Source organism: Buteo buteo, chromosome 21 (assembly GCF_964188355.1).
Source record: "Buteo buteo chromosome 21, bButBut1.hap1.1, whole genome shotgun sequence".
Taxonomy (NCBI): Eukaryota; Metazoa; Chordata; class Aves; order Accipitriformes; family Accipitridae; genus Buteo; species Buteo buteo.
The window spans coordinates 20,115,158-20,127,648 of record NC_134191.1 but is presented as its reverse complement, the minus strand read 5'-3'; the positions used below and the strand labels follow the sequence as shown (position 1 = coordinate 20,127,648).

The 12,491-nt window shown below is 43.8% G+C and overlaps 1 protein-coding gene across 9 annotated transcripts in view; it reads right to left on the bottom strand.

Annotated features, from left to right (window-relative positions):
• Positions 1-12,491, bottom strand: part of MAPKAPK3 (MAPK activated protein kinase 3) — a 134,877-nt gene that overhangs the window by 41,792 nt on the left and 80,594 nt on the right. For 7 of the 9 annotated variants that reach the window (XM_075053346.1, XM_075053348.1, XM_075053352.1 and 4 more), the window contains one exon: positions 7,410-7,757. In XM_075053346.1, the coding sequence (XP_074909447.1) occupies positions 7,410-7,634 (225 nt within the window). In that variant the 5' untranslated portion in view covers positions 7,635-7,757. Of the gene's footprint in view, positions 1-7,409; positions 7,758-8,811; positions 8,900-12,491 lie in introns of those variants that run through there. The other 2 variants (XM_075053354.1, XM_075053347.1) reach the window with 2 other exon arrangements.

Genomic DNA, 12,491 nt, shown 5'->3' with positions numbered 1-12,491 from the left:
CCTTCACGCCTGAGGTATTAAAATGCTGGAGCATTATAGCTTAATCTCATTTGCGGAGCTTTGAATCATCTTAAGTACTTAGGAAGTCTGTGTAAAATACCACAATCCACAGAGTTTATACACTCTAATCCAGACAGACTGCACCACCAGCTTTCACTGGTGATGACGGAAAGAAGTTCTCACGGTTTTCCAGTTCAGTAAACAGGTCATCTACTCTCCACCTCCAACACTGGCCACATGTCTGCCACTTTCCTTTTCATGAATGTCACCATGTTTTCTTACATTGTAAGAGCCACAACGCAAACAGTTAAAACAACTCCACTGTACCTAAAGAATTTAGGATAGCTATGCAGACAGCTATACTGTTACTATTAGAATATTACACATGATCCTAAGGTCTGGGGATCTAAAGACATATTTCACATAGAAAAATTCCATAACAAGGAAACATATGTACATCATATGAGAAATGGAAACTTTTTCAGGGTCAAGCAAATAGTAGCTGCAAAAATATTTAGGGATGCAAAATGTTGCATATGATTATGTAAATAAATCAATGATTGCTTTTTTTTTTGAAAAAATAATCACTGCATACAGTTAAAGAGATTAACACAAAACAGTCTTTATATGCAAGAGATCCATCTATTAACTTTCTCAAATTCACATTGGCTCTTCCTCCCAATGACAGTGACATCTTCTTTCTCTATGCTTCCCATGAATTTATCACACCATGAAAATAATCTCTTTGTTCTGTTGAGACTTAACTGGCAGCAAGCTATCACGAGAAGTCATTTATTGTCAGACCAGGCTGCCCTTACACAGGGTACTACCACAGCCTGAGGAAAATACATCAAGGAAAAAAAGATGCGTGTGAGCCGTGACATTCAGGTGTGGCTCTGATTCTTCCCAAATTACAAAAGATGTTATCAGGTTTTTCCAGTCTGGGCATCTCTCTAGATGGTACTATCATAACTAAATGAGGCTGAAGTACACTTGTCTTGTAAATGAACTTTAAAATTCTTGCTTATTGTTTCCTTGCACTACAGCTGATTTGCAAAATCCTGTTATCTGTAATGAGACTTCCAGCTAGCATGAATCAGTGAGGTTTTACTTTAGTTAAATGGAATAGGAGGATTTAGACTCTAAAGGGAGGAGGGAGAGACAAAGAGAAGGGTCTTCTAGTCAAAAGAGGGTGTCAAGCGATTAGTCATGTCTGACTGATACGCACAGGTGCTCTCCCTTTAAGCACCTTCCTCGCAGTTGAGATAAGACACATATCTATAATACTTTCTCAGATCTTTGAACCTGGGTGAAGGCAGGGGAACACACCTTGATCTTCCCAAGCTTTGCTGCTACACAAGTCAGGGTATAACTTGTGCCAGTTTTCTAGTAGACTGGAAGAGAACACAGAAGGTGCCATGTAGCTGCAACATAGTTTTGTTTTTTCAAGATGACTTAATAGTTTATAGCATTTGCCTTTCCATTTGCACTTTTTAGGCTTAATGAACTGCCATTGAACCCCGTAAGAATTTACTACACATGGTTTTATTATTTCAGACCAAGCTCATTTTTTTTTTATTAATTATTTGCTGTATTTCAAATAAGGAAAAGACCAGTCAAGAATGTCAGATCTTCAAAGTAAATTGATGAAGTCCACCTTTGTTAAATTAACTAGTCCATCTGACACTCTGGAAGGTGCCATTCTGGCCCAAATACGTACAAAGTGCTCAAAGACTCAGGTCTTGAATGACTCACTGGTTTAAAAACAATTCTTGTAGCAGTAGAAACGACCCACTTTTTAATCGACTGAATGTTATTTTAGGTATTTTATGCATATTTACGTAATACTTGCCAAGATTGGCACTGAAGGATAAAATTCAAGGACCAGTCTCATCCTATCCATATTTTAAGTACTCCTCCATACACTGGGGGCTGCCATTTAACTAGAACTTTTCTGAACTCATATTCATTCTACGCTCTGTCTGGCTTTGATCTACAACACATTGCTCCTGGAGTTTATTACTCACACTCAGCTGTGTTACTGACACTGAATTTACTGTCGCATGAGATAAACCAGTATAAATAGGCTGCAGGAAACATGGTAGGTAAGAGGGAACTACAGAATACTTCACTAGAAAGTGCTAATTTACCCCTGAAACATACATCACTCCAGTAAAGCAAGAGCTCCTTCATCCTGCACAAACCCTAACCAACAATTACACTTGGTTCCCCTGAATTCCCACAACAGTTCTAGCTTAGTACAATTATTCTTCCTTATTATTCTTAGTACATTATTATTCCTTATTGTGAAAATGTTGAAATGTTTAATTCCTAATCTGGCATAATCTTCTTCTCTTCTAAAAATGCAACCTATAGCACCTAAGAAGATTGTTAACATTTCCTATTCTACAATAAATAGTCAGTCTAAAATAACCTTCACTTTCACTGCGTGCATTGCCTTCTCCACTGCTGCATTCTTTTCCTTGATCATCACCTTATTTCAGGCAATAAACAAGGTATTTTAAAAGTACCAGCTCTTCAGATAACTTGCAAAACAGATACTTTGGACTGTACAGTCTCCCGTTTGTGAGCAATCATGACCTGACTTCATGGTACTCTAAGTGAAAACAGATTATCCAGCAATTAGCTTACATGATGTAGTATTATTTAATGTAATCAGAAACACTAAAATTGAGTGAGAGACAGAAACGTAGCTCAAGACTAAATGAAATTAAGGTGATGCAGAATGACTATCTTTCTCCACGACGACTCCACTTTGGAAAGCAGAACAACATTCTCTATGTAGTCCCATGTGTGGTTTCCAAGAACCATTTCAGGAATGATTTTTTTTGCAGAATTTCTTTCTCCATTACTGTTTTCCTTCCTTCTGAGCACAAAGTTATGCTAATATTCTTACGGATAACAGTAGAGCCTCCTACTCTATGATTATCACTTATATCATTCACCAAAAGTTCCTTAAATCTAAAAGGCAAGGAGCCTGTTCATTTTTGTGTTTGCTTTTTGCTTTAACTTTCAGACTTTACCTGTTTGTCTTCAAATCAGGAAGTCACGTAGACTGTGTTGTTCGCACTTAGCAGCACAAGACATTTTCCATGAGGCAGTTCAGGGCTTAACTCACTATTTATTCTGGAGGGTAAGACTTATGAACCAGTGGGTCCATCCATATATACTCTGCCTTAACCCAGAAGTCTCAGATGACTGGAAGGCAGCTGCAGTATATGGTGCATATGCACAGTGCTTAAGGGAGAAGCACTTTACAACTGCTATACTGTTATTCAGGAGAGTTTTCAAATCAAAAGTACCAATACACTCATATCCAACGTACTTTCTTTTCCTGAAGTTCCAGGGTCTTTGTTTTGCTGCTATGCCTGAATTGTCCTTCCTTTTCTTCCCCTGGAAATAAGCAACATCTGTTTACTGAAGGTGAATGGTGTGCCAACGACATGTAACACTGTTTTTACATCCTGAAACATCCACTGAAGCTGCAGATGCAGAGAAGTCCCAGTACGCCAGCAGAACACTCTCTAGTTCATCCCAACTCTGTCTGAGCCCTTTCTACCATCTTTCACAAAAATAAAGCAGGTCATCAAATGCATTGAAATATTATTTTGACACCACTTAGCAGGAATTTGTGCCAAAGAAAAAAACAAAAAAAACAAAAAAAAAGAAAAGAAAAAGAAGTGAGGGAACAAGAAAGAAAAAACAAGGAACTGTAGGCTGGGGTTTTTTTTAATGGGAGGCAAGTCCCAGGAGTCCACATTTATTCTCACAGGTAGTCAGCTATTTTGGTCTCCTCCTCTCCCTAAAACCAGGGAGGACTGTGAAAAACAGCAGAGAACCCTCACACTGATGACAGTGTTAAAGGAGTGGAGGTTAAATTTTAGCCCCAAAAGGTACAGTGAACAGAAGGGGGCAGCCTGGCAAAGAAGAGATAAAAATAGAACAGTGACTAGACTTCACTTGACTGCTATTTCTGGATCAACTATGGAAAGAGATCCGAGAAGGGTTTCTATTTGTAAGGGAGAGAGAGACCAAAACAGAGTTGCATTCTAGAAGGCCACAGTCCTGCACAGCAGTTTTCTTTATGCTTCTACTTTTCTAAATCCCTGGGTTCTCACCGTTTGGAAACAGTGCTGTTCAGCCAAAATGTCATTATGCGTCTAAGTGAGTAACCAGATTAGATTTTCTGGAGCAGGACAGCAATGTGTGTGGCATTTCAATCTAACAGAAACAAAGCTGACAGCACATTGTAAAAGCATGTAGCAAATCACAAGGCCAAGCAGAGCAAACTAAGCCGCATAATACTTTAGGAAAATAACCAAAGCCCTGCAGTACCTCTGAGAGGATGTCTTGTGTTTTCCCACTCTAAAATGATTAGTGGAATTCTAACTAGTTCCAATTACGGCCACAGACTAAAGAAGACAACAGGAACCTCCCAATTCCAGTATATAGTGCTTGACTGACACATGGCTCTGGGGACGAATGTTTCTGCCTGTTCGAGCCCTTTCCTCTTGAGTACCTCAGTTAAAATTCCTTCCATTGAGTAATTTCTATCCAGATCCTGGCTGTGCTGGCTGTGTTCCCATATAAAAGAAAACCTGCAGGCAGAAAGCAGTGCCATCTGCCAAGTCAGAAGCTGCTTTAATGGGCGAGTTTGGTGTGAAGGGGAACAGACTATTACGCTTTATCTTCAGGAGCAGAAGTGGTGTTTTTCCTTTCCCAGGAGCAGGTTACAGTGAGCACACTCATACCTGAAGTATTCGTCCACAAATATACATAGATCTCAATGGATACTGCACAAGCAACCTCCAGAAAAAAAAAAATCCATCCAGCATCCCTTTTTTCCTGTTCAACCCGCAATTCAGTCTTTACATTTCTCTTTACCTGTCAGACTACTTTTTTTTTTTTTAATTTTGACAGCTTCATCAGCCTCCACTTTCTATTCCTGTAAGTGAATGACAGCCCTGCCATCACACCTAGGAAGTATGAGCAGTGGCAAGGCAGAAACGCCAAGGCCCTACTGTCCCTACACAGAGAATTCTGCACTGAAGCTGTTTCTAAATATTTTTTTCCCAAGTTTCTTGACCGTTTTCCATAACTGTTTTGACTGGATGGTTTGCTCTGAAGTCTCATCTGGAACAGGTTTGGGACTTGTGTGGCCCAGTTCAGGTTTCACAAGAACCAACGGAAAAACTTCCACTGAATACTTCATCCTTGCAAATATCTTCAGGGCTAGGAAAAGATCTTTCTATTCTTGCCAATTAACCAAGCACAGTTTTTATCCTTCCTTGTTGGGCAATCTTCTCATTAGACCATCTTTGGAGAGAATAGCGGATTCTCTCCGGGCTGCTGGCAGTTTTACTTAATTGCATACTTAACTTTTTATTCAGCACTTAAACTCATAAGGATGAGAAATACAAACATGCAAGCACCAAACTATCATCTGCCATTTAAACTCCCTAGAGAACTCATAAACATCTTAATATTTCTGTCCCTTTCAGAAGAAAAGTGCACACATTCTACAGCTAGGGTGGGGGGAAGATGACAAACACATATATAATGTAATTTCAGTGATATATTAGCCATTACTGACAAAACTCCAGTTTCAGAAGGGAGGAGGTACTTCAGTCCTTAATGTATTTTAAAAGTTCTGAAAAAAATCAGCCAACTCAATCAGTGCTAAACAGAAACTGGTATTATAGTATCCACTTACTATAGGTTCCTCCTCCCCATCAGGCAGAGAACATTCTGTCAGGGCACAGCAACTTTACCTCTCTTCTCCCCCGCCCCAACTCTGAGTGCTGAATTAAAAAAATATTTTACAGATGCTAGTATCCATAGGAATGTATTTCCTATTTGATTCCAGAGCAACAGAATTTGCTCTGGAACACACTTGTTGCCACTGGATTGTGCTCTGGAATGACAACTTCCATTTCAAAATGCTTCCAGCCCTTACGACTGCAAAACCTTTTAAGTATGAATGGTCTATAATCAGCAACAAAGCCACTGAAGTCTTCAGAAACAGCAGAACAGCTTCAGTACTAACTATTATCCTTCATCACAGTACGCAAAGTATAGAAATTAACGTTGATAGCACTTCAGAAGGAGCTGATCAATGGATCACCTCAGACTTGTAAAAACCTGACGCTCCCCTATGCAGACGCAAACCCCCAGTATTTCCAGTCTGTTTTCCAAAACCTCCCGTTTCCCCATGATAAAACTTCTGTGAGTCAGCTATGTGAAGCTAATACAAAAACCAGTGTGACAAAGAAAATGAGAGTGTTGGAAACGTGAATTAATCAGCACGTTATTGTATTATAAGCTTTTCTAGTTCCTCTATTAAAAACCTTTTCAATACAGAAAGCTACCAGATATTTCCAGGCTGCTCTATCAAAGTGCAAAGGCTTTGCTGGCGATAGCAGTTCTAGCTTGGTAAAGGTAAGACCGTACGCAGACCTTGGCAGACCTTCCAGCTGACCACCAGCATATTTGTGCTGCTGTCAGCAAACACGGAGTGTGAGATTTAAGAAAAGGAAGGGTACCTGAAAGCCTTCTAGACATCCCACCTAATCAGATTAACACTGGCAAGGACTCGGTAACATTCTTAAGTAATTCTCATGACAATTACTTCAGCTGGTTTTCAGTCTTAACATACAGAACCATCCCGGTTCTCATTTGGGCTGCTTTTTCTAACGATGTGGTTTAAAAGCATCAGGGAAACATTCAAGTTTAAAAGCTGCAGAGCAAAAGGCAGGCAACCTTTATGTTCTCGAATGAATGGTTATTTATTGCTACATTTATTTAAGTGGTACTTATCATCATAAATATCTACTAAACTTACTTGCCATACTGGTGTAATCAGTGCTTTCCCAGGTAATACCCTTGTGTAAATGCATTGCAAAAATAAAGAGAAGAGTATGTGAGTAAACAACTAGAAATGCCCCTTAAGAAAAGTCTTCAAAGGGAGGAAAGCCTGAAGACCAACGAACATTTAACTACTTCCCAGTTTAGGCCTATTTCATTGCACAAGATCCAAAATAGTTTCCTTCCCAAGTATTGCATAAGAAGTTCATTCAAAATCTAGCAACTTTTCTCACAGAACACACCAAGACACTGTTCTCTCCCCCGCTTTTTTGTCTTTTAAATATGAACACGAGCATTTCACAGCTGATAACATTCTCCTGGAAGCTCAGACAGAATATTCTGGAAAAGACTCAAGTTTGGACTACAATGGTGTAAGTAATAGCAAACATCTTCACATATTCAAATTCTTCATGCAGCACTCTCTGTGAAATGCAAGCAACAGAACAAGTAGCTTTTACAGGGCTTTGGAAGCGAACTTTGGCCTCCAAGCCATAAATAAGGAAAAAAAGAAAAAGCCTACATACCTTCAAAGCACATTTTTGGCCTGTCTCCTTGTTGAAACACTCCAGTACTTTGCCATTGATTCCTAACCCTAGCACCCGCTTGGAGAGTTTGTAGTCATCGGTAACTGCATGTTTTTTTATCTCCAGTTTGACATGGGCCGCTCCCCCAGGCAAGGATTTCACACTGCTCTTGCTTTCCACGTGACTCTCTGGCTGGGATTCCTGTTCACCTTCACTTTGTTCCATATCAGGGAAGAGTCTGAGATGACAGAAATACCCAACAGATTCCCTGTGGGGTATCCTCAGAGTCCCTCCTCTTAGGTGATCAAACCCACTGCTTCAAACAGTCCATTTGCTCGCCATTTAGTCCTGAGTAAAAATGTAAACCAGTATTAGCAATTGATGTCAACTAACCATTCTCCCACCTCACTACTTTTCTCTCTTCCTTTCTTGAGCAAGATGACCAGGTGCTAGTGAGACCAAAAGCAGAGGTTGACCTCAGGAAAGCACACTTTGTTTAGCCTTACAGACGAGTCACCCCCGTTCCAATATACGGAGCGATCAGTCTGCAGTAATAAATTACTGCTTTTACTGCAACAAGCGCCTGCGCTGAGTCTTGGACTAAAGTCTTACTTAGCTAAGCTCTGTACAACAGAGCAGAGACAGCCTCTGCTTCAGGGAGCTTATGAACCTGCATCAACTTCTTGCCTCAACTTTTTATGTAGAAATCTCCGCAGTGGCCCCCTGCCTCATCTTGACACTCCAAGTTACACAAGAGAACCACGAACACCTGGATTAAACCCAGAGGGGCACCGCCTGGGCACGCATCAGACCTGACGCCGAGCCAGCGCTTACCGAACTGCCCTCGCCCACAGAGCGAGGGGCAGGCACAGCATTCCTTAGGGGACCATCAAACCACCTAAAAACTCGGGTACGTCGAGATGCAACGGCGTGGCTCCCAAAGGTGAGGAGCTGCCTGACCCCGCTGGGGACCAGAGGGCCTCTGGCCTCTCAGGACCGTAGTCCCGGGGAAGGTACCGGTGCCAGGGCCTCCGAGCCCCGTTAACACCGCTGAGCCACGAGCAGGCGAAGCACGGCGGGGAGGCTGAGGGCCGTTCCTCACGCCGTGGGGCTGCCGGGCCCGAGGCCTGCCCCGCAGACAGCCGCCGTGGGCGAAGGAAGCGGCTCCCTCAGTGAGAGCCAGCGGCGGGGCGGCTCCGCCAGCCCCCCCCCCACCCCGCACTGCGAGGCGGAGGGCGGGAAAACCCTGAGGTGAGGTGAAGCGAGGCGAGGCAGACCCCACGGGGGGGGGGGGGGGGGGGGAAGATTGGGAGGGGGGGGCGGCGGGGAACCACCGGGGCGGTAGCGGAGGGTCTGACGGTGGGGGGAACTCCACCGCCGAGCCCCGCCGGAGGACGGTTACCTGCCTGCGAGCGGCGCGGCGCGGCCCCAGCCGAGGCTTCCCGGTGCGGAGTCCCGGAAGGCGGGGTTCTGCCTCGGCCCGCCCCGACGCCATGGGCAGGTGCGCGCCGCCTTCCCCCCCCCCCGCCGCCGCCGCCGCGCTGAGGGGAGACCGCCCGCGGCGGGGCCCGGACCGGCCCGACCCCGGGGGAACCTCACGGTTCCCCCGGGGTCGGGCCGGACCGGGCCCCGCAGGGGGGCTGGGAGGGGAGCGGGAGCCGCCTCATCGGGGCTGCGTGGGGCAGGGCGACAGGTTGCCCCGGGGAAGGAGGAGCGGGTGGCGGGGAACATCCCCTGCGTAGGGCGGTGTTTTTAAGGTATTTATTGAGGTAAACGGCCCTGCCGGAGGGGGACGAAGCTGCCTCGGTGGCTCCGGGCTTGTACCGCAGCGCGCCCGCGCGGTGGCGGGGAGGGGAGGCCCGGCCCGGGGCACCGCCGGCCCCTTCCCCCCCGACCGCTCGTTGTAGGAAGGGGAAAGGACTGACGCGTTCGCTCTGAAACCTGTTTTAAACAGTAAGGCTATTGCTACGGAGCAAAGCACTGGGACTCGATGCTGGACAGACTGTGATCCTTCAGGCGCTATGGCTACCGAAATAGTCGGTGTTGTTATTAAAGGCGACCTTTTCTGCCAAATAAGCCGACGGTATTTCTTTGCGCTTTTGTATGCATAGTCAGGATATTAAAAGTGATGGTTCCCACAGCAACTGTCGCTCCTTGCTGGTGCACAGAGTGTAGTTATAGGGATGTGAAATGCTGAGTTTTTTCCTACATGTGAAGATGAGTCATGCATTGAAATGGAGCTGTACTTGTATCACTGGAAAGAGCTTAAAGTTCACATGCTTTACGAGTTAAAAATACATTTGTCATTTTACATAACATAATGGCATCTGGAGTTCTAGCGGTTCGGAAAATAATTAAAAGGGCTAATGAGTCCTTTCTCCAAGGGATAAAAAGTAGTTCAACTTAGCAGGATGCAGATATGCAGTGTATCTATTGCCTTGTGATGTGATGCTACAGCTATTCTGCCTTAGGTTTCCCTTCCAGGCTTTCAGCAGTTCAGTTACTGGAGGGCCTGGTCCCCTGATTCAGTTCACCTATTCTGGGCAATTCAAGTCCCAGAGGAAATCTGCTGTTCCCAACCTTTCCTTCTCAGGTTTGGCTTCCAGCCTTCTTAGGCTTTGCACCACCTCCCACTGTGGCAGTCTCAGGGAAGCATATACATAACTGTATGCTCCCAGGTTGCAAGCCTTCAATAGCACTGTTCTGTAGTCAGCAGCTTGCTCTTATTTTCCTTCCCACGGCTTCTGCCTGTATTTGCTGTTTTATTTGTCCTGGATGGTAATTTACTTCTCTTTGCAACAGGTAACTATAGTCCTCTTCCCAGCTCACAGTCACTGGGGACCAGACCCTTCAGAAAACTTCTAAATCTCTCATCTCTCTTCCATATTTTATAATGAGAAGTATACTTGCTCACACCAATCTGTAGCTCCCATCCCCAGCCCCACTTCTGATCTTTCCATGTAACTCTTATACAAAAGTCTATAGCTGACCAAAGCAAGCACAAGTTACAACGGCTAGCACATTAAAGCTAGCAGAAGACTATTTACAGCCCTATTCTGGGAAATATTAAGCATTGCAAAAATTCCAAACAGATGTCTACTTAAGGGGTTGCTATTTTTTACAGAGTGTGTCAGAAGCAAGGAATTTCATTAAGAAATTATGACTCTTTCTAACTATTACAAGAATGAGTTCTACAAAATAAGCTTTGCGTGGAAAGAAAGGAAGAAAGATGAGGGAATAAGACAGGATTCTTCTGTGTGAAGTTAGTCGGTTCTACACGTCTCAGTTATGAACAGTCAGTCTCCCACTGAGAAGAGTTCAACTGGTAGGATACAAACCACATGTTTCAAGTCACTGCTTTAAATGGTATCTTACTGAAAGTTATGCTTGTTTGGGTTCACTACTGGATATTGTCTGTATATGCTCTTAGCAAAGTTCACTGTTTTACCAGTAATAAGTTTAAATAGGGCAAAGCCCTTAAAAACCCAGTGTGAATCATGGTTAATAAGGCCTTACACCAGCCCTCTGCCAATTTCACCCACCATAAATTCTGAAAAAGCCTTTCCAGCACCATCCCAAGTATCAAATAGCCTCACGGTACACAAGGATGACCACAGCTGAGGAACAAAAAGCAACTATACTCCCTTGCTTTTTGTGTTCATTTTTTGTCTTAGATAGGCACTCTGAGCACAAAGCATATCTTTACCCCAGGCAAAACACGAATATCACGTGCGGAAAATCTTTAAAACCACTGACAAAGACAGTATTTCTCAATATCTAGAAGTCTTTGCAACAGAGTGTTTTCACAAGTAACAAGGTGGCAATCTGATACTATAAGTAACAGCCAAAAGTATCCGGTGCTCTTGGACTAAACTTCTAAATCTCTTCCACTGGACATCTCTCCTGATCTTGCTTAGCTGATGCTTTTTATTCAATGTTATTCTGACCATGCTGGGCAGACCCAAAGCAGTCTGGGTGCTGCACTAGTGAAACAACTCTGCTATAGTGTGTGTTTGTCTTAAGTGACTGTACCTGCAAACCCATGTTGGGTACCCACTCTGAAGTTCCCCCACTTGTAAATCCCAGCCTTTGCAATCCACACGCAGTTCGTACAGAGCCAAGAACGTTCATTTGTGTAATATCCCTCTCTTAAGCTGCTTAAGGTTTTATAATTTCTCTGACAAGCTTGGGGGGGGACGACGACGACAAGCATGCTGGGTTCAGGCACACATCTTAGAGTTAACAACTGGTTTAACCATTTAACCCCAACACCTCTGACATCCTAAAGGCAAGCGAGCACAGTGCGGTCACCCTGGCTGCAGCTGTCTGCCTGTCTGGCTCTGGGAGCGTTTCCCACAATGTCTGCTTTCAAGTGGCAGTTTTATATCTCCCTGGGAATTACATCTCATATGATCAGAAACTTACACTGGGGATCCTGTGGCTTCTCCTTGTGCTCGTGGCAGGTCAAGCCGCATTAGCATCCCTTGGACATACTGATGGAGGACACGCTGACAGGCCCACTGCAGCTTATTGAGCTGGGGGACATTTTTCATTGAAAAAGACGTTTTTATTTATTTATTGATGTTTGCTTTTTGAAGTTCTAAAAAAACCAGTACTGTTACAGGATAAGAGCCAACTATGGTAAGAGTTCTTTCATCCTCACAAAAATCCCTAAAACTGTAAATTAGATATTAATCCTGTTTTTACCAAAAATCCCCAACAGCAACAACACAAACCAACTTATTTCAAGAGAGAAGCTATAGCTATAGCTCAGCTATGCCTGCCTTGCCCCAGACTAGAAGAGTAGCTTATAGGAGAATATAACCACACAATAAGGCCCTAATCTTGCAATAAGCTTTGGGGCAGCCATCCCTTTTCTCTAAGCTAGTGTGTTAACCCTGTGAAGCTTCATATTTAGCCAGCATGCAGTTTGGATACGCCGTTGCTGATTTTATCATGTCTTGGAAATCACAGATACCTGGGTTACACACAGAGAGCACTACTGTTTAAATACAGAAGGTTAATTTTGGCTATCCCACTGGGTATTTTCACTGCCTTTTTGCCATGCTGTAGCAATTCAGT